Here is a 22,022-nt window from a genome sequence, read left to right as displayed (position 1 = left end):
ATGGGTCATCCTTTCGCACCCTCTCTCTATTATCATTAATAGATAAATGCCATAAGATTGCACAGCAGTAACCATCTAATAATGATGGGTTATGAATCATCTTTTAATGGAGCATGTTGCTGGCTTCTCTAGTTGTTCAATAAAAGAACTTTATCCATCAAGGATCTATAAGAAGGCTCAAGAATCAGAAGAGATCAGTTACTGTTTCACAGAGGAGCAGATAATCCTATTTACCTCATGAATCATATGGTTTGAGCTGCAGCGCCTCATAGGAAACTTCCTTTTAGCAGGTCAGAGCACTTGTCCCTTTAGATCACTCTTAACAACTCTTCAGGGATGGGCAGTAGCCTCATATGTCGGCTTTATATCAGCATCTCCTGTGTTGTGCACTTTAGAAAGTTGGTTGACAGATTACTATTCCTCCCTAGAAAATTCTATATTGTTTTATGTTAATCTAGGCTATGTTTCTTATAATAATAATAATAACAATAATAATAATAATTATTATTATTTATATTCCTCTCTATCTCCCCGAAGGGACTCAGGGTAGATTCCAAACATAAAAGCCAAACATTCAATGCCCGAATACAACAACAAATATCCATACTAACAAATTTTAAACAACCCAATATATAAACAAGAATTATTACTTAACAAACTAAAATGAAAAAAAAACACAGCCTGTTATAACAGACATTATAAGATATATGATATAGTGCTAACTATGTAAGATTTATTTAGTGTCTTTCAGCTTCCTTGTGGAGCAAATAAATGGTCAATGTAGAAAACCAGATACTTTGAGGCACTACAACCTGGTTAGCACCCAGAAGCGAAGTTACCAGAGAATACTGGCATATAGTTATAGGCTATATACAGAGGAAGGCAATGGGCAAACTCCTGAATAAGGATAATCTAGAAAACCTTATGATAGGGTCACCATAAACTGGAATCAGAAAAAGCTAGGCTTTCCTTAGAGGTTTATAAACAGAGGTTTATAGAGGTTTATAAACATCTCTCAAGAATTGCCTACTCATGAGATTGGACAAAATAGCTTTTAAAGTACATGCCAACTCTCAGAGGCCCCTTCCACACAGTGGAATAAAATCCCACATTATCCGCTTTGCATTGGAATATAATTATAATAATAATAATAATAATAATAATAATAATAATAACTTTATTTATAGACTGTCCTCTCTCCCCAAGAGGACTCAGAGCAGTTTACATACAAAGAGGCAAACATTAAATGCTGTAGTCAACAAATATGCACAAATCAAAGTAATACCAAACCACATCAATAAACTTACAACTAAAGAGATAATAGAAATAAAAATAGAATAATAATGGAAAATACAAATATTTTGATATAACATAATTACACTAAAAAACATGTGTGTCTAACATCAGTTCTGATTTGAAATGTACCGTAGCTGCCATAAGATGCGAGTAAATTAGCCAGCGTTTCAGTGAAATTAGTTTAAGATGTGCTAGTCCTCCTCCTCTCCATACACGAAAGTGCATAAGTGTGTTTTCAAAAGTGTTTTAAAGGAGAGGAGGGTGGGGAACATTTTTATTTCTTTGGGAAGGGAGTTCCAGACACGGGGAGTGATAATTTTTACTGTGGTAAGTGAGACCTACTCAAAAAGAAGTATAGGTTTGAACTGTAGTCCTGTGTGGCACTACATGGGAATTAGCTCATATAAGCTTAACATCTGAATAAAGATACAAAGTAGAAGGCAGTTTTTTGTTGCTGTGTGCTTAAGCATTCTATTTCTCCTGCCCTGGAGACTAGGACGCGGAACAATGGCTTCAAAGTACAGGAAAGGAGATTTCACCTGAACATTAGAAAGAACTTTCTGACAGTGAGAGCTGTTCAGCAGTGGAACTCTCTGCCCCAGAGTGTGGTGGAGGCTCCTTCTTTGGAGGCTTTTAAACAGAGGCTGGATGGCCATCTGTCAGGAGTGCTTTGAATGTGATTTTCCTGCTGCTCGGCAGGGGGTTGGACTGGATGGCACACATGATCTCCTCCAACTTTATGATTCTATTCTTCTGTTAATGCCTGTCACCATTGTCTGGATATATATTGTACTAATGTCAATACAACATACTGTGTTTGAAATTTCAGTTGAACTTGCTTTAATTATATTGTACACTTTATTCACTTTAGATTTAATGAGGACTTCTTCAAGAAGGGTCAGATTGGAGGTCATTGTGATATGGACACTAAAAATTTCCTTGCTGAAGGGCAAAGGAAAAGCCCTCTGCAGTCTTGGTAAGACTTTTAGCTGTAACCTCACTATGTTAGCTGTCAGAACTATACAAATTGGACACTTTATCACCAAGACACAATTAGAATCTTCACTATTTTTTCCAAAGGGAAAATAGAAGGAAAAAAAATGACAGAGCATTGGGATATTATTAGAGAGAAGTGTTATTCTAAGATGTTAATTTGGGGTGGGTGAGCCATTGTGGTGGTATTGTGACGCCTGATAAGATCTGGGTTTTCTTTACAAAAAACAAATTAAGTGGTTATTTCGATGCAGTCTCCTGCCTACCTTGCAGTTTGAATTTATTTATTATTATTTATTTATTTAAAAGTTTCGTATACCGGCGTTCTCACCTCTCTTGAGGGACTCAGACTGGTTTCCAACCATAATATCACATACAATCAATAAAACATCATAATACATATTACAGTAAAACATTAAAACAGCATTGAAAACATGCACATGTGAGTAAATCAATAGGTACCACTTCTTCGAGAAGGTAACGGTACTATGCAGTCATGCCGGCCACAATACTTTGGAGGTGTCGATGGACAATACCTGCTCTTCAGCTTAGAAATGGAGATGAGCACCCCCCCCCCCCCAGAGTCGGACTCGGCTAGACTTAATGCCAAGGGGAACCTTTACCTTTACCTTTGGATGCAGTATGTAATGCATGGAATTTAACTTTAGCAATATCTTCTAGAATCAAATGTATTTGAATCCAATATTTTGGGGCCTTTCTACAGCAGCACCTCATGTGACAAAATGTCCCATGATTTCCAACAAATTTCCAAAATTTGTTAGAGCTCTCATTATACAAAAATTCCCTCTGTATTTAATCTTGTAATTTTTCTTTCTTTCAAATCACTGCACAAAATAAACGTGAAGGTCTTCATCCACACTTATCTTAGCAGAGTAATGTTTTTGGAGATGCAGGCCAAAACCTGTATAGAAAGGCAATGTTCCTACACCTTCTGTAGGCTGCATCCAAACGACCATACACTTTGTTTATTGCACTCAAGAATGTGTTTCATGAACAAACAAAGAGCAAATGACAAACAACCAACTGACACAATAAAAGAAATACTGTATGTAAAAAGTATATGAGGGTAAGATGCTCTTCTAATAATAATCTTTAGAGCTTCATCCCTTGTAATAGGAAGAAAGAACATGACTATCTCTAATCTAAAGGATGGGAAGTCACTATAATGGGATTGGTGGGAAGAGGGAATGACTTAGTCAGGTACAACCACTGCATAGATGTTAGGAAATATTGCATTTGTTTATGTGTATAGAGTTTTATTGCTCTTGTTTTGGATAAATATGCAAATTTAAAAATAAAAAAGTAATCTTATGAATAGGACTTTATCCTAAAGCAAAGCTTTTTTTGTATATGATCTTAACATGCATTTTTAATTCTTATTTTTTAATAATGAGCTTCTAATTTGTTTGTATTTTAATAAGCCACATTCAAATACAGTGTGCCACCATATAGACTAGGGATGGGCAAACTTTGGCTGACCAATCTTTGGCCCTCCTTCAGCCCTACTGACTGTTAGGAATTGTGGGAGTTGAAGTCCAAAAACCTAGAGGGCTGAAGTTTGCCCATGCCTGATCTAGACAATCCCTTCTGAAGTGACTTAGTCCCACTCACTAAATCTAGTTATACCTTTCTAAAATTGACTGCATTGTGCTTTTGAAGGACCCGTGATGTATTGGCTGAGACCAGTGCAGCTGCTGATCCTTCATGGGGGAACTTGCTAGAGAGAGACTGTTAAATGGATCCTGCTAATTGGTCTCAAGTTCTCTCTGCCTTGTACCTGCAGTCGCCATTAATAACACACGTCTTTGCTGAAATATCTGGGAAATCATGGTCAATGCATTTGACATGAGCCTCGATGTATTCAAATTAACTGGATGAGGGAAACATGGACAGAGAGTCTGTCTCTCTTGAAACTATCCCCAGCTCTTGATTTATACATCAAAGAATTCCCTTGCTCCTGAGATCAAAGGCAGAGTTTAACCTTTTGAAGCCTTACTGGAAAAGCTTCGGTTACAATTAAAAATAATTTTAATTGTCAAACTTTGCAAAACTTTTCCGACATATTGTTGAAAGAAATCCGTGGAGTGCATTGTTGAAATTATCAGCCATAGTTAAGGGCGTTTTGTAGTTTCTCTGAAATAACTGTAATTACAGGTTTGCTGAGCTGCAGACTTATTCGGAATTGAACTCCAGACCTATGGAGGATGGCAGCTGTGATGTCGTTGTTGATAAACTAACTTATTTCATGAAGTTTGATGCAGGTATAAGGTATTTCTTTGTTTCTGCACTGTATGACGTAGTAACAGTAGCCCTCTGCTTTGTGCCTTCGAGTCATGAAATCCTTTTGTGAGATAAAAGTGTTAACTATTTCCCATTTGCAATGATGATAGTCCATAAGATATTTCTGCATCAATCACTATAGTCACTGAACAGGAATTGCTGCACTTGTGAAAGCAATAGAAAGTCAAAGCAAATAGGGAAGTCGACAAAAAATAAATAAATAAAATTACTTTTATTTATTTATTTATTCATGACATTTCTACCCCACCTTTCTCACCCCGGAGGGGACTCAAGGCGGCTTTACACAGAGACAATGATTCCATGCCTTAAAAGACAATGTACACTTAAAGAAATACTAAAATAGAATTAAAAAGTACATTAAAAACAATTAAACATTTAAAAACAATACATTCAGTGTTAATTACGTAATCCACAAGCATAATCCGGGCCGTTCCAATGGTCACTGCAGATTGTTCCAAGTCTATCTATAGCACAAATTTTCTAAAGGCTTGGTCACAATGCCACATTTTCACTCTCTTGTGGAAGGTCAGGAGGGAGGGGGTTGATCTAATATCCCTGGAGAGGGAGTTCCACAGCCGAGGGGGCACCACTGAGAAGGCCCTGTCTCTCGTCTCTGCTAATTACGCCTGCAAGGAAGGCAGGACTGAGAGAAGGGCCTCCTCAGAAGATCTTAAGCTCCCAGATTATTCATAGGGAGAGATCTGTTTGGACAGGTAAGCTGGGCCAGAACCATTTACTAACAAACATTGATTTATCCCCTTTTCTTTCCATAGGTGTCAATATGTACCACCATTTTTGTGACTTTGTTAACCTGTACATTACTCAGCATATAATCAACTCATTTAGCACAGATGTCAACATTGTCATGTGGGATACAGTAAGTAAGAGCTGGTTTCAATGAAGTTATTGGGCTTCCTAAATATTAAGCTTATTTGGAGAGAGAAGCAGAGTTATTGTTATCTGTCAAAGTCATAATAGTATACTTGGACAGGGTCTTGGATCTTCTTTTCCAGCCTTTTCCTCAATTCAGATTCTGTATTGGGTTAGGTGGAGAAATGTATGCTAATTTTCTATTGCAACTATGGAATGTATTTCCTGAGTTCATTGATGTTAGTTCCTCGTATAGCCAGTTGATGGTGCTAAAGAACTGTCTAAACTTGGAGAATCGCTTTATTATAGTGGGCTGCTGTGGTTATTATATATTTTGTTTTGCTTGGTGTAATGCTGTTATTTATCGTTACAGTAGAGTTACCATCTTACTAATAGATTCTTGTCCTTTTAAGTAAGTGAAACGAAGCAGAACCCCATTGTGAATCATACATCGATCATGTTTCCAGACAAACAGAAATGACAAAGTGCAACATTATGGCACTTGTACAAAGGCTATTGAGTACTTTGACAAACTAATGTGATCTAGATCCTTATCTATTAAAAGACAAATAAAAAATAGCATGTGAAAACTATTGGATGTCCTCTTTAGTTTAATGGTGTTTGGTGTTGTCAGATCTTCAGCTATTTATTTTTAATATATTCTATTTTAAAACTGAATTATTATTTTAAAATGCTAAAAATGAAAAGTGAGCATAAAAGGTGCAATACTCAAAAAAGAACCACAAGCAATATATTGTTCATATTTTACTATAGGTTAAAATTCCATGCCATTGCTTTTATGCTGAGTTGTTTTATCATTCTCTTGCTTCCATTGTATGAAATTGATTTTAAGCATGTGAACTGAATTTACTGTTTGCTGTGACCTTACGGACTTCATTTTCAAGTCGTGCTTTTATTATAACTAGAAGCAGGCTATTTAAAGTAAAGTATGTTAAAGTAAGCAAACAAAAATATATTGAGAAATAAAATGGTCATCTCCACCACTCCAGTTTCCCTCTTGAGAACTAAAGTCAATAGTATACTCATTTCTCTGAATAATTAGCCTCTAAAAGAAGTATGTAGGGAGCCCCTGGTGGCGCAGTGGGTTAAAGCACTGAGCTGCTGAGCTTGTTGGTCGAAAGGTCGCATGTTCGATTCCGGGGAGCAGCGTGAGCTTCCGCTGTCAGCGCTAGCTTCTGCCAACCTAGCAGTTCGAAAACATGCAAATGTGAGTAGATCAATAGGTACCGCTCCGGTGGGAAGGTAACGGCGCTCCATGCAGTCATGCCGGCCACATGACCTTGGAGGTGTCTACGGACAACGCTGGCTCTTCGGCTTAGAAATGGAGATGAGCACCACACCCCAGAGTCAGACATGACTGGACTTAATGTCAGGGGACTACCTTTACCTACCTTAAAAGAAGTATGTAGCATATATGGCGCTATTTAAAAATAATTTGGGCATGTTTTGAAGCCTTGGCACGTTATCCAAAATGCATTATATGGCAGGTTGAAGCATTACATTCATAGCACCTTCTCTCTTTCTGTTATGTATCCCCTCTTAAATGGAAAATAACTTCTGGTAACTTTTTCTGAAGGCTTTTTCTTATGTTGATTTTAAAGACTGGGCCTTATTCTGGTTGGGAACATGTGTCTAGGAGGAGAGAAACACGCTGGAGGGAGAGAAACACGCTGCTGTCAAACAAGCTCAGCAGTGGCGTGTTTATCTCCCCGGCTCTCCTGCGGACCCCAGGAAGGCAGCTGGCCATCTTCCTTGGCTCAAAGGAGGGAGAAAAACACACTGCTGTCAAGCACGCTTGGCAGTGGCATTTTTCTGTCCCCAGCTCTTTTGTGGGCTCCAGGAAGGCAGTGGCCCGCCTTCCCCCGCGTCCAGAGGACGGAGACAAGCACGCCGGTGCTGAGTGCTCTCCAGAGAGCACTTATCAGAGATGCGTCTCGGCCTTGGTCCTCCTCTCAGTCTGGGGACGCAGCGGGCCACTTCATTCGCATACAGAAGAGGAGGCCAAAGCAGACGGGGGCTCGGATGAAGAGCCCAAAGGGGCATGTCTGCTCCCCCCCCCCCCCACGCTGGGTTTGGACATGCCTGGTCTAAATCATGTTTCCAATGTATTTAGATGCCACCTACTAAAAGAAACATATAGTTTGTGTTTCACTGAGCTTCGCAGGCATATCTGGTATAAGGACGGGGAACCTTTAAAAATGTTTTCTACGAAAAAAAACCCCATGCTTCCTTGCTACTGGCCATGCCAAACATCTAATATAAATACTGTTCCACAACCCTATCCTATTAGGCAATTTTAGGATTTGAACTTTAAGGATGTTATAGAGAAGCCTGTGCAATGTGACATTAATTCTGAGTTGTTTCCAACAGAAGCCTTTTTTGTGCTAACATTTTAATTTATTTTTTTCTTCTAGAGTGCCTATGGATATGGAGACTTGTTCAGTGAAACATGGAAGGCATTTACAGACTATGAAATAGTGCACTTGAAATCATATGATTCAAAAAGAGTATGAAATACTTTTTTACAGCAAATTGCACATAGTATGTTAAGCCATGTCAGTGTTTCATGTATCTGAAACGTTAACTTCCATCTTGATCACATTAGCTACAACAGTTAATTTAGTGTTGCAATGTAACTGAGTTTTAAAACAAAAGTTACCATGTTTGGACTATCCTTCTTGCTTGATAAACCATGATATAATCGTGGTTGATTTTCTTACTTCACTGACTAACATTAAGCCAGCATTCTCTGCTCGGATGTAATAGGGATCGGAGGTCAGCTGAAATAGATGTAAAGTCTGTTGTATCAAAAGCTAACAAACATAGTAGTTTGCACTGTCTATAGATGTTTGTTGTCACCTGACTAGTAAGTTTTGATGTAATAATTCCTTCAACATTTGTAGAAAGTCAAGAATTTTATTTACAAACTAAGGTCCCTCCCACAGCTGTATAAAATCCCACATTATCTGCTTTGAACTGGGTTATATGTCATTGTGGATTCAGATAACCCAGTTCAAAGCAGATATTGCGGGATTTTTTGCCTTGATATTCTGAGTTATATAGCTGTGTGGAAGGGCCCTAAGGCTGCATGTGCATTGCCCATTTTGGTAGGTATACACAGAAGGCATCTTATCCACTTTACTTATAGGCCTCTGCAGAGTTAAGAAATAGTTTCATTGCTCAGAACTGAATATTTATGTTTTAAAGAACTATTTGCAATTGTGTGTCTTTTCTCTAAGAAAATACTAGCAAACTTCAAAAGTATTTTGGATCCTTGTAAGATATTGTAGATATTTATAACACAGAGACCACCTAAGACTTGATATTATAATATTTCTACAAGAAAAAAAATATCTTTGCATAAGTTGGAAAATATTTGACTAAATGTCACCTCCAAAAAATTGAGTTGACTTACGCACTGGTCAATGCTGGACTAGGGATCAAGTGCAGAGAAAGCAGAGAAAGAGAGGTAGCCCCCCTTTCTCGCTCCCTTCCTTATCTTTTTTTTGGGCCTAAATCAGCAGAGATTTTTGGCAGAGAAAAAAAATTGAGGTGCTTTAAGGCAGAGTGGAGCAACAGCAACCTTTGCAAGGATGGGCTTTTTTTGCATAAGCTTCTCTGCAGAGAAGTTGTGGTGGCCCTTTTTAATAGAGGTACCCCTATTCATAATAAGCGCTCCAATTAAAAGGGCCACCACAGTTTTTTGTGCAGAGAAGCCCCTATTAAAAATGACTGCCAGCCCTCTGCTCCACCTCAAGCACTTACTCCTTTCTCTATCTGCATTTGTACAGATGTAGCCATTTTAAGATCAGTAATGAAATACCATCATATGCCTCATTATAATTCCTCAGATAAACAGATCTTCTCTTTCTCTTTAGCTCTTCCTAAATATGTTTCCTCTATGCATTTTTAAAAGAAGAGGCAAAGGATGAAACCATGAAAATGAACAAAATCTGGCTACCAGTATTAAAAAAACCCTCTAAAATCAGGACAGTAAATAAATAGAAACACTCAAAAAGCAGGAGAATTCCAGATAAGAATCAATCAGGGCCAGCTAACACCCCAGGCAGCAACCAGCCAGGCTTTGAAGCTGCAAGGCCATTAAATGCTAATCAACATTTGCAACATTCATACCTGTCTCAAACAGAGAAGAGTTCTTTTTTCCACCCTGGACATTCCAGAGATATATAAACCTCACTTGCTTAGTTTCCAACAGACCCCTCAACCTCTGAGGATGCATGGCATAGATGTGGGTGAAACGTCAGGAGAGAATGCTTCTGGAACATGGCCATACAGCCTGGAAAACTCACAGCAACCCAAGCATTTGGTTGTTACATGCTGCTAACTTTTACCCTTAATTTATCCATGGGCCAAACTAAAATCCATAATTTGAGCTCCAAAACCTGCCCTCAACTTATACACATGAGTACTATATATGGTATCTCCCTTTGCTGCAATATTAATGTGCTGCAAATGTCGATGCATGATTAAACCTGTATCTATATATGTATGCTGTTGAGTGTGAACACTATTGCTGCCATGAAAGTGTGCTTTCGTTAGCCACATCTCTGTTTCCATTGTTGCTTTTAATCTTCCTTCCCTTTACTTATGTTGCTTATCATGCTTTGCTCCTCTGAGCATCCTCTGCCCCTACTGAGCAAAGTTTCCTCTTCTTACATTCTTCCGTCTTTGTGACAGATACTGTTTTTGTTTCAGTCGTTTGTTCAATACTTAACATGGGGCGGGTCGAGATTGGAGTACTCTGATCTGGTTTCTGTTGCAATATTAATAGGCCCTACTTTATATTCACCTCTCTTAATTATACATCAGGAGTTCTTCTGTAACTTGTTAATTATCTTCCTTTCCCAGGTATGCTTCAAAGAAGCAGTTTTTACATTATTGCCTCGAATGAGGTACGGCTTATTTTATAACACACCATTGGTGAGTAAATCTGGTGGGTATTTGTCCCACTCCTCTCAAAAACCATCCTGAATCCAAATGTATTAATTTCATATCAGGACATGTTAGGTGAAAAGATTTAATGATAAAAGCTTTATGTTTTGATACGTCAACAAAAATGGAGCACATTTGCACATTTTATTCCTATCTCCCTGCTCTGATTTCAGATCTCTGGCTGTCATGGTACCGGATTATTTAGAGCCTTTTCCCAGCATGTGTTACACAGATTAAATGTCACACAAGAAGGACCCAAGGTATTCGTGCGGCAGTCTGTCATTTTATAACAATCACATTTGATACTCAAGTGAAATTGAGTTCGCATGCGTCGGCATCCCTTGCTTTAAATTTTGCTTCTTTTGTAACTTGAGCATTAGCAGTTCTTTATTTCTGCCGTTCACAATCAAAGTTTCATTGTAGTTTAAGTGTTCATGTTTCCAGTGAGCCTTTTACGATGACAGAAATACCAGACTTAAACTCTCTTGCAACAATGAATGAAATATTCAGAATTGTGTGTTTTAAAATGTGGCTATTGTCCTGGATGCATGTCTATATTACAGAGTGTATGAAACATGAATGATCATAAATCACAATATTAAATTCTTCCATGTCGGAAGGTGTCACCCTGTATCCTAAAACACCTTCTAGAGTTTCATTGTTTTCCTTGATGCGATCAGAAAACCTTCCCTTGTTAATCAGCCAGGGAGGGTCTGGTTTGTCTAGTGATCCACTGAACATTGACTGTTTTGGGATCCTGTCCGCTATCTTAGATCTCGGAAAGATAGGGAATATCAATTAATTTGCTGTTAATTTCTGTATGTGTATATTCTTACTGTGTCTACCCTGTGCAGGAAATCAATGTTGAGGCTTTTGCATTCCTTAAAACATTAATGGTAGCATATGTTGCTTTTTATTACAAGAATTTATGATTCCAAGCTCAATGAAAATACTTACTGCAGTTGTTAATAGGTGTCATACAGTTAAACCACAATCTTGTGCTGTTTTTTTAATGGTTTATTGCTGTGGGTTGGATGGATGCTTACTTTAGGAGGGGAATAGCAATCCCAGTGTAAGTGGGCAACACTCTTTGGTCCTATGTTTTTTTTTTCCAGCATCATATATAGCCCACTAGGACGCCCCCCCCCCCGATGGTGAAGCGGGTTAAACTGCTGAGTTGCTGAACTTGCTGACCAAACAGTATAAATTGAAACTTAATCCAGACAAGACAGAGGTCCTCCTGGTCAGTAGGAAGGTCGAACAGGGCATAGAGTTACAGGTTTGCAGCTTGGGAGTGATCCTGGACTCATCGCTGAGCCTGGAAACCCAGGTTTTGGCGGTGGCCAGGGGAGCTTTTGCACAGTTAAAACTAGTGCACCAGCTGCGCCCATACCTTGGGAAGTCTGACTTGTCCATGGTGTTCACGCTCTTGTTACATCCCAAATAGACTACTGCAACGCAATCTACGTGGGGTTGCCTTTGAAGACTGCCTGGAAGCTTCAACTAGTCCAACGCTCGGCAGCCAGGTTGCTTACCGGGTTTGGGAGTGCACAACACTCTTGTTACGCCAGCTCCACTGGCTGCCTATCAGCTTCCGAGCACAATTCAAAGTGCTGGCATTGGCCTATAAAGCCCTGAATGGTTCTGATCCAGTTTACCTGTCCAAACGTATCTCCCGCTACGACCCACCTAGGGCCCTAAGATCATCCGGGGAGACCCTGCTCATTGTCCCCCCACTGTCACAATTGCATCTGGCAGGGACAAGGGAGAGGACCTTTCCTATGGTGGCCCCTCGGCTATGGAACTCCCTCCCAAGTGAAATTAGATCTGCTGCATCCCTCTTGACCTTCCAGAAACAAGTGAAAATCTGGCTATGGGATCAGGCTGACGTGACGACTTATATAGAACTGAATGACTGCCCCTTGGATGATGATTCAAACCGGTGACCGGACTGCTTGATTGTTTTGATACTGTTTTATATTGTTTTGTACTGTTTTACACTGTTACTATTATACTGCTGTTAAACTGTATATTTATATTTTGCTGATGTGGGCGCCGGCTCTTCAGCTTAGAAATGGAGATGAGCACCAACCCCCCGAGTCGGAAATGACAAGACTTAATGTCAAGGGGAAACCTTTACCTTTTTATATAGCCCACTGTATGTGTTGTAACTATATATATTTTTCATGGATTCAGCCATAGTTTGTGATAGTTACCTAATCCATTTGGTAAACAATTTGAAAGTCCTTTTGGTTTTTAACACAGAAATACCCTATGGATTTTGAGCATGGCTAGCTAAAGAATATGGGAAGACCTTTAAATGGCTCATCTGTTGGTTGCAAATATTGTCTTTTGGGAAAGAGTGCGGACAGAATTGCACACTATAAACATCTGTCTTAAGACTTCTCTTAAAGAGTGTGTGGCTCTCCTGTGTGTTGTACAAATGAGGTGATTAAAAAGAAAAGACATTTTAATCACTCTGCTAATTGTTTCCATTAAGGCCACTCATTTTTTCATTGTCAGCTGGTTTTTCTTCTCCTTGTCTTGATGCAAGCAAATTTATTTTGCTGCCTTTCTTCTTCCTCCATAGGACGGGAAAATCAGGGTTACTATACTTGCCCGAAGTACAGAATATCGGAAGATACTGAACCAAAACGAGGTTGGATAATTTCTCTCTTAAGTAAAGGTTTTCTATTTAATGGTGGACACAAAGCAACCCTTCTGAACAGAGGGAATTGGGAGAAGTGGGGAAAGAGGAATAATAATACCAGACTAACATTTTGGTTCCTTCCTTTTCCTAGCTTGCCAAGGCCTTGAAAACACTGTCATTGTTTGAGGTCCAAATAGTGAATTATAAATACAAGTAAGTATATTAGCAAGCAATAGCAGTTATACATGTCCTTCATAGGGGCTTTTCATCTATCTGTCAATGTAGTCCACAGATAGGAATGTTTGTTTTTATGTTTTGCCTACTGGAGCTCTCTGTGCCATGTTGAGCCAGAGATTCCCCAGTCCTCAAGAGTAGCTTTTCAGAGGCATAAGGTGCATCAGATGAGGAGGGAAATCAACAAAGATCAAAGAGGAAGTATTTTCTGTCACTGCAGACCCATTTTTGGATATTACCCAGTTACTTTGATGCAAGTCCTATCGGTATTTTGTGAGCTTTTAAAACAGTGTGCCAAGCATGCTTAGTAAGCAATCCTCAGCAATCACAATACAATTATATTGTGGTGACTTAAAATACAAATCTGAAAACATGAAGCAGCAACTTTTGATTATTGTTGCTAAGTGTAATAGAGTAATACACAGAATTCTGAAATCCAGAAGACTCTGAAATCCAAAATTATCCACATTAGACTCAGATCATTCAGTGTACACAAACTTTATTTCATGCACCAAAAGTATTTAAAATTGTGTGTATAAAATTACCTTCAGACGATGTGTAAAATTTGTATATGAAACATAAGTCAATTTTGTCTTTAGACTTGAGTCTTGTCTCCACGATATCTCATCATATACATATGTGCCAATACAGGTAAAACCAAAATTTATTTTTGGTCCCAAGCATTTTGAGATTCAATCTGCAATGGATTGATTGTAAATAAGGTGAATCTCAAAAAATAGAAACATTGCACTGCTTAATGGTCTGTTTCCAAGTCACCCTATTAATATCTTCAGCATCATTGCTGCAAGGAGATCCTTAATTTTAATGTATCTATTTTTTCCATCATAGAGTTATTCGATACCTTTACCAATCCTACAGAAATTTGTGAATTATGTACCACGCACTTTGCCTCACACATACATGTTGGATATGATTTTCATGTGCTTTCTTTAGAGAGCTTGACTTTGTGGAGCAACTGAAGATTACACACAATTCGGATATATTCATAGGAATGCATGGAGCTGGTCTCACCCATCTCCTCTTTCTGCCAGACTGGGCTGTCATCTTCGAACTGTAAGCCTGCCTGTCATTGTTATACTTGTATGTTTCATATTTCTTCATGTATTTATGTGAACATAGGATACGATCTCCTACTCCAAAGAGGGTTTCCACACTGTCTCTTAGTAGATGTGTGCAGAGATATAGCATGGTCTTTTCAGTGATGGTAGCTATCAAACCTATTATGTGCTGCTTGAAGAAATGTTCATTCTTCACCAGTTGTGTGATCATGCTGCATTTTAGCTTCGTTTGGATACCTCCTAGCCACTGGGCAGCCTTAAGGCAAAATACATAGTCTTATCTCTTAGAATAATAGACTCCTAGAGTTGGGAGTGACCACTGGGGCCACCCAGTCCAACTCCCTTGCTATACAAGAAAATACAGTCAAATCAGTCCTTTCTTCATGACAGAAGCGACTTGAGATAATTACAAGTCGCTTCTGGTGTGAGAGAATTGGCCATCTGCAAAGACATTGCCCAGGGACACCCAGATGTGTTACCATCCTGTGGGAGGCTTCTCTCATGTCTCTACATGGGAATCTAAGGCTGACAGATGGGAACTCACCCATCTCACAGATTTGAACCACCGACCTTCAGGTCAGCAGTTCAGCCGGCACAAGGGTTTAACCCATTGTGCCACCACCGCTCATCAAATCACCCCTGACAGATGACCATCTAGTCTCTGTTTAAAAAGCTAGCTGGTAAAATTACCCCAGGACTAAAAAGGTCCCTTCTAAAGAACATGGCCATATAGCCTGAAAAACCTACAATTCAGTGATTCTGGCCATGAAAACCTTTGACAATATATTTTCCTTCTAAAATTTTTCATGCAGACATTTCCTCTCCCCAATTCCCATTTTTAATTTCCTACTTCAAAACACAGGCAATTATTTTCCTAACAAGTCCTCATCTTGTCTGTCTTTTTCTAGGTACAACTGTGAGGATGAACGCTGCTATTTGGATCTAGCAAGGCTGCGAGGCGTCCATTACATCACCTGGGAAAAGAAGGACAAAGTCTTCCCCCAGGACAAGGTAGTGCATTGGATGGAAATAACTCACCCTGTTTTGATTTGTGTAAAATGTTTTACCCTTCTCAGTTCTTCCACATGAAATATGATTCTGCTGCTACAGTCCAAATTAAATTCTCTGCTCTGATTAAGAAGTCATTTTATATTAAAAGCTGGGGGAGGAAGAGAAGTAAAATTAATTGGCTGTTAGTTCAGATTGTCAATAACATTGCTGTTAGGTGTTTTCCTACTGACGTCGTTGCTCTGGGGTCGATCAATGAATCAGTGATTATGAATTAAAATAATTACTCAAGTTGCCACTTGTTTCCCAGCAAAAGAGCTGACTTACTTGCTTCCTTATAACTATTTTTAACTTCCTTTCTTCAGGGCCATCATCCAACACTAGGAAAGCACCCAAAGTTTACAAATTACTCCTTCGGCGTGGAAGAATTTGTCCACCTCGTACTTTTGGCAGCCGACCATGTTTCAAAACACTCCAAGTGGCCTTTTAGAAGAAAACATGATGAATTCTAAGTCACCTGCATGGCTTTATACAGTGTTTTAAACGTCACCTATTTTGACATACAATCATTAATGGTTAACTTTTTTTTTCCTGAAGGGAGAAGGGTAAAAGGTTAAAAGAAATGGGAGTTACATGTTATATCTCGCTCCAAGCCTTTTGTTTTTTGCATTTCACTTTTCTAAGTGTCAATTTCCCTTTGTACGTTTACTTGAGGAATTTGCATTATGCAAGATTTATTTATTAAGGTTACTAATGTTTGCACTCTTTTCCCTCCTATTTATTCATTGCAAGAAAAGGTAGTTTGAAGCTACAGAGTTAAAAGATAAGCACATCACATTGAGTCCTTCCCTCATCTACTTCCTGTCAAAAATGTACAAGAGTTTCACAACTCTCATTTTATTTCATTACATGCAAGTTATTGGACAACACTGCAGAAGATGATAGGAAAAGGAATTTGTAAACGTTTTCAAGAATATTGTAAAATCATTTAGGAAATAAACCAAAGAATGCAGTTAGACTTCAGTTTCTAGTATTTCCAGCCAGGAATACCAATGGTGAAAATTTATGGGAGCTGAAGTTCAACTTGCATCCAAACTGACCATAAAATAAAGCAGAGAACCTAGAAATTCCTCTCTAGACCCTCCATCATGATCCCATTGTGAGCTTCTTCCAGAAGTTGACTACAGAGGATTTAGAGCAATGTATCTCAACCTTTTTCTGACCAGGGATCACTTGATCAGGGATCACTTTGACCATGGACCACTCTCCAACATTAGTACCAAAAGTGTTAAAATCAGTTTTTTGTTAACTTTAGATTCAGTTTGGTTGTTTGGGCTGCTGATTCCGAAAATCAGCTCTAGTTTCTGATACAGAACACATGCCATCCAATACTCACCACCTGCATGCTCACAGAAAACCATATTTGATAATCTAGAGCTGATGTAGTAGTAGTAATTTTGTGTGGGTAGTTAGCCTCTCCCCTCCCAACATCCCCATTTGCTCGGCACTATAAGAGGGTTTCATGAGACCAGTCGTTCTCATTGCTGCGTGGTTTTGAGGCAATGGTGTAGTAGTGGTGAGGCTGTGGACCATATTTTTGTTCTTGCAAACCACTGGTAGTCCACGGACCACAGATTGGAAAGCATTGATCTAGAGTTTAAAGAGACAACACTTTTACCAAATCCTTGAATAATCACAGAATAATAGATTTGGAAAAAATTACAAGGTCCATCCAGTCAAACTGTTTACCATACCATGATCAAAGCACTCCTGATGGATGGCCAGTCAAGCCAGCAAATGCAGAGGGCTGATTATGTATCCAACATTAGAACTACTTTACATATGCATGTATAAGTGTAAAAATTGTAGTTTTAAAATCAACTCCAAAGAAATGGGTCAATTTATTTATAGCTCAATGAAAGGACTGTACCTTAATTCACACACACACACACACACACACACATCAATCTCTCCTAAAGATAGGAAAAAGCAAAAGCTTAATCTGCCTGTGTAGAACCTAGAAGAAGCACTGACTCTTTTTACTCTTGCTGCTGTGTGCCTGCTTCTGGTCTTTTCAAATGCATGGAAGAGAAAATGGTGGTGGCGCAGCCGGGGTGTGTGTGTGTGTGGGGGGGGGGGTGTATCTTGCTTCCTGAAGGGGTGCTGGCACCTACCTCTTCCACAGAATGACCCTTGAGTTATCCATGGGTCATATCAAAATCCCTGATTTTTGGCCCAAAATCTGCCCTTGATTTATACTTGAGGTCAACTTATACAAGAGTATATACCAGTCCTAAGTTTGGCTATTCCTGGTATATACGGTATCTAGAGTATTCCCATTAAAATAGAAGGGCAGGTTAGTCACAATTCATAAGCACTGTTCATTTCAACAACACTTTAAAATGCTTAACTTGAAAAAATAAGGGTAAACCTGTAATTTTTTTTTTCTGAAGAAGGAAACAATCTCCAGAACAGAGAACAACTTTGAGAGTAATTTGAAGTTGGGCATAGCAGGATTTTTATATGCAGGCCATTAGTCAAAGCAAGAGTATTTTCTGGAATGGGGTTGAATAGCTTTTATTTTTTTGCTTTAAAATAAAATTGCTCAGTTGAGACATGTCTTTTTTAAAAGTACATTTATCATAATGTGTACTCTGGACTTGGAATAGCTCTCAGGTTTTTCAAGCAACTCTGATTTACCGTACCTTCCAACTTTTTGTTTCTATTGCTGTAGCCATCTATTTCATATTTGCAGTGATTATGTACTCATTTAATTATTCAACATGCCTGTGATGTACTTGTGTGGCCCGAGGACAGATCATGTAGCAAATGCTATAATTGCTTTCTTCTCACCAGTAAACTCCAAATTCTAGAACTTTGATGCTGTGCATGACGGAGCCCATTTCCTGATACAGAGGTCTATTTATAAATAGCACTATGGTGAGGCTTTCAAACAGAGGCTGGATGGCCATCTGTCGAGGATGCTTTGAATACAATTTTCCTGCTTCTTGGAAGGGGGTTGGACTGGACAGCCCACGAGTTCACTTCCAACTTTATGATTCTATGATTCTATTACTAGTATTTTAAACTGTCTTGAAAAAGCAAAAACTAGCTATCCATGTGCAGAAGTGCTTTCAAAACAAACAAAAGTTTGCATACATTTTCTAGAATTTGGGTCTTGTGTCCTATTGGGTTGCTATTCTAGTATAAAATAGTTGGATGAGTAGTTGTACTATTCTGCAGGAGCACAAAAGCATACAAAAGAGCCAAACCATATTACACACTATATAATTATTATGCAGGAGTGGTATCCATTAATTTATGTTACACTAAAAGGGGCTGGGACCTTGGCCTATGTCTTTCCAAAAATTACTGCATATATACACAATACACTCCAGACCTTGCTTCTTTCAAAGTCCCTGTGACTTCAGTAGGCATATAGCTTTGAAAACGAATGCCTTGAGAGTTTATCACAGTTGTGGCACAGGCCCATTTCTCTCCTGTCCTCTTAAGTATGGACATGAAATCAATGGAACTTAACAGTTAGTTACAGCAAGCCTAAATCTTAATGATTTTAGTGGCTCTGCTCTAAGCATGACTAAATCTGGATGCAACCTATGGAAAGTACCAAGTCAATATTGTTACTGACTTGCATATTTTATTGACATGTTTTGCCTTTGGTGTGACAGCACTCCAGTATCTCTTTCCAGGTGATCACTTTAGAACGAAGGATGGAAGGTTTCTTGTAAGGAGGACTTCATTTCAGAGTTTTCTCTTGTTTGTGTATAGCAAACAAGAGAAAAAGGCCAGGTAAGCACTATGTTGACTCAACCCACTGTGCATGACATGCCTAGAGTCCATTGTAGAAATACTGTAGTGCCTAAAATAATTTAAGCTAATATATACTACCATATCACCCTGAACATATTTTATCTTGTCTGCGATTTATTTATTTATCATGTCAGGAGCGGACCAAACAGTTGTATCTTATTTTTTAAAAAAACACAAAGTTTGCAAACTTGGCATTCTATTAAATGTCCTTTGACCAGTAGCTGGCCACTTGGAGTGCCTCTGGTGTTGCTATAAGAAGGCTCTCCATTGTGCAAATGGCAGGGCTCAGGTTGATGTAGTAGGTGGTCTGTGGTTTGCTCTTCTCTGTACTCGCATGTTGTGGATTCCACTTTGTAGCCCCAGTTCTTAAGATTGGGTCTGCATCTTGTGGTGCCAGAGTGCAGTCTGTTCAGCACCTTCCACGTCGCCCAGTCTTCTGTGTGCCCAAGAGGGAGTCTCTCATTTGGGATCAGCTATTGATTGAGGTTCTGAGTTTTAGCCTGCCACTTTTGGACTCTTGTGTGCTGAGGTGTTCCAGCGAGTATCTCTGTAGATGTTAGAGAAGTATTTCTTGATTTAAGGCATTTGCATACTGGCTGATGGGCCGGAGATGTCACTGCCTTGGTTGTTTCACTATTGGTTGCTATTTCCCAGCGGATGTGAGGTGGTGCAATACGGTCTATAGAATGTAATTTTTCCATTGGCGTAGGGCGCAAACACCCCGTGATAATGCAGCATGTCTCATTAAGAGCCACATCCACTGTTTTAGCGTGGTGAGCTGTGTTCCACACTGGGCATGCATACTCAGCAGCAGAGTAGCAAAGCGGAAGGGCAGATGTCTGCACTGTATCTGGTAGTGATTCCCAGGTTGTGCCAGTCAGCTTTCATATGATATTATTTCTAGCACCCACTTTTTGCTTGATATTCAGGCAGTGCTTCTTGTAGGTCAGAGAACGGTCCAGTTTCTGAGATTAGAAACTAAATTTCGTTATCTCTTCGAATGAATGCTGCATGAGATTCTAAGTGGGTTTTGGAGAGAATCTTGCCTGAAATTATGGAATTGGATAGATGGGTCAATGATCTGATTTTCCAAAGTGGTTTTCATCTTCTTTCAAACATGGGCACATACATAACACAGATATACATGCATGCACAAACAGCAAGAGAATTGAAACCTGTGTTGTCTGAACACAGTTCTGAATGAGTTGCTTGCAAATTTTGCTGCCTAGAATTGGCCCTCTAAAGCTTCAAAGAGACATTCTTCTCATTGGTATGCAAAGGCAAGAAAGTGTTATATTGTACTTGAGTGGTATGTAACCATGGATATTATTGACTTCTATTTCTTAACAATCATAAGCAATTTCATAGAGTGTGGGCCTATTTGCTGTCCTGCCTATAGGGGTAAAATGAATTACTGTAATAGTGGCTTACATATAGATCTCTTGTGATTTGAAACATTGCAAAAGATCTTTGAAATGGAATGAATTATGAGATTTGCCTTCCATTCTTGAACCAGGGCAATTGACTGAGAAAGCTGTGTTTATAGAACTCAATAGGAACTGTAAAAGCAAAATTGTACTTTTGACATGTAAAAAAGCATTTCAAAATGCACTTTTTAAAAATGTCATTGGTCCATAAGCTTCATTTTAAACAAAGCTAAAAATATAAATACTTGTTAGAATGGTTATATAATAATGTTTTTTTTTAATGTTATGAACATCCACACATTTACTTAGGAACAAACATCTTACTGAATCAAATCACCGTATCTTACCATCAAGATTTATGTCAGAATTCAAAAGGGGAAGTATTTTGTAAGGTTTTCTATAGCACTGTTTGCTGCCTGCAACAAAGGGTTGACCCTTGCCCTGTATCTCAGCAGTCAGCTCAAATCCTTGTGAAGTGACCTATAGTAATTTTACTGTTTTGAGTACATTTCTGCATGGGCTAAATAAAAGGTTCTCTCCTTTCACCTGCTGTGAGCAGTTCAGGTAATGTACGGCCAGTTCTACAGCAGAAGTTTTTTTTGTAGGGCCCTTCCACACAGCCATATAATATCACAGAATACCAAGGCAGACAATCCACAATATCTGCTTTGAACTGTTTTGGTTTTTTTTTACCTGTCAGGAGCAACTCGAGAAACTGCAAGTCACTTCTGGTGTGAGAGAAATGGCCATCTACAAGGAAGTTGCCCAGGGGACGCCGTGATGTTTTACCATCCTGTGGGAGGCTTCTCTCATGTCCCCACATGGGAAGCTGGAGCTGACAGACGAGAGCTCAGCCCGCTTCCCGGATTCAGATTAGATTATCTGAGTCCACACTGCCAGATAATTCAATTCAATGTGGGTTTTATAGAGCTGTGTGGAAGGGGTCCTGGCCTTTACAAGAAGAAATGCAGGTTTCTCTGAACTTCCAGGAAACTCCAGAGTAACCCTGATATTTTTGATGTGTAGGCAGCTGGATTTGGTTGAATCCAGGGCGATCTAATGGCCACATATTGGAAAGACCCATTGCTGTTTCACGGACCAGAATCATCTGTTTGGCAAAGTCTTGCTGGTGATATCATGCTTCTAGTTTTCACGTGGTTTCTTGCAGAGATCTTCGCACATAATATTCAGTGTCTACTTGAAAAGAAAAAGAAAGTAGAGACATAATTTTCTCCCCCAATGTGATTCAAGGCCTTTGTTTGACTTCAATAGAACATTATCTTATAATAATAATAATAAATCTTTATTTATAACCTGCCCCATCAAGGAAAATAAACT

At 39.0% G+C, this 22,022-nt stretch overlaps 1 protein-coding gene across 3 annotated transcripts in view; it reads left to right on the top strand.

Annotated features, from left to right (window-relative positions):
* Positions 1-18,305, top strand: part of EOGT (EGF domain specific O-linked N-acetylglucosamine transferase) — a 29,718-nt gene extending 11,413 nt beyond the window's left edge. For all 3 annotated transcript variants that reach the window (XM_060766391.2, XM_060766389.2, XM_067463463.1), the window contains exons 6-16: positions 2,168-2,272; positions 4,465-4,571; positions 5,385-5,488; positions 7,917-8,009; positions 10,372-10,443; positions 10,629-10,715; positions 13,046-13,114; positions 13,257-13,318; positions 14,294-14,413; positions 15,327-15,429; positions 15,792-18,305. In XM_060766391.2, coding sequence (XP_060622374.2) covers positions 2,168-2,272; positions 4,465-4,571; positions 5,385-5,488; positions 7,917-8,009; positions 10,372-10,443; positions 10,629-10,715; positions 13,046-13,114; positions 13,257-13,318; positions 14,294-14,413; positions 15,327-15,429; positions 15,792-15,938 — 1,069 coding nt within the window. In that variant the 3' untranslated portion in view covers positions 15,939-18,305. The remainder of the gene's footprint in view (positions 1-2,167; positions 2,273-4,464; positions 4,572-5,384; positions 5,489-7,916; positions 8,010-10,371; positions 10,444-10,628; positions 10,716-13,045; positions 13,115-13,256; positions 13,319-14,293; positions 14,414-15,326; positions 15,430-15,791) is intronic.
* Positions 18,306-22,022: the final 3,717 nt, after the last annotated feature.

This window comes from Anolis sagrei, chromosome 2 (genome assembly GCF_037176765.1).
Source record: "Anolis sagrei isolate rAnoSag1 chromosome 2, rAnoSag1.mat, whole genome shotgun sequence".
In the NCBI taxonomy this organism is placed as follows: Eukaryota; Metazoa; Chordata; class Lepidosauria; order Squamata; family Dactyloidae; genus Anolis; species Anolis sagrei.
This window is presented reverse-complemented; position numbering and strand designations above follow the sequence as displayed.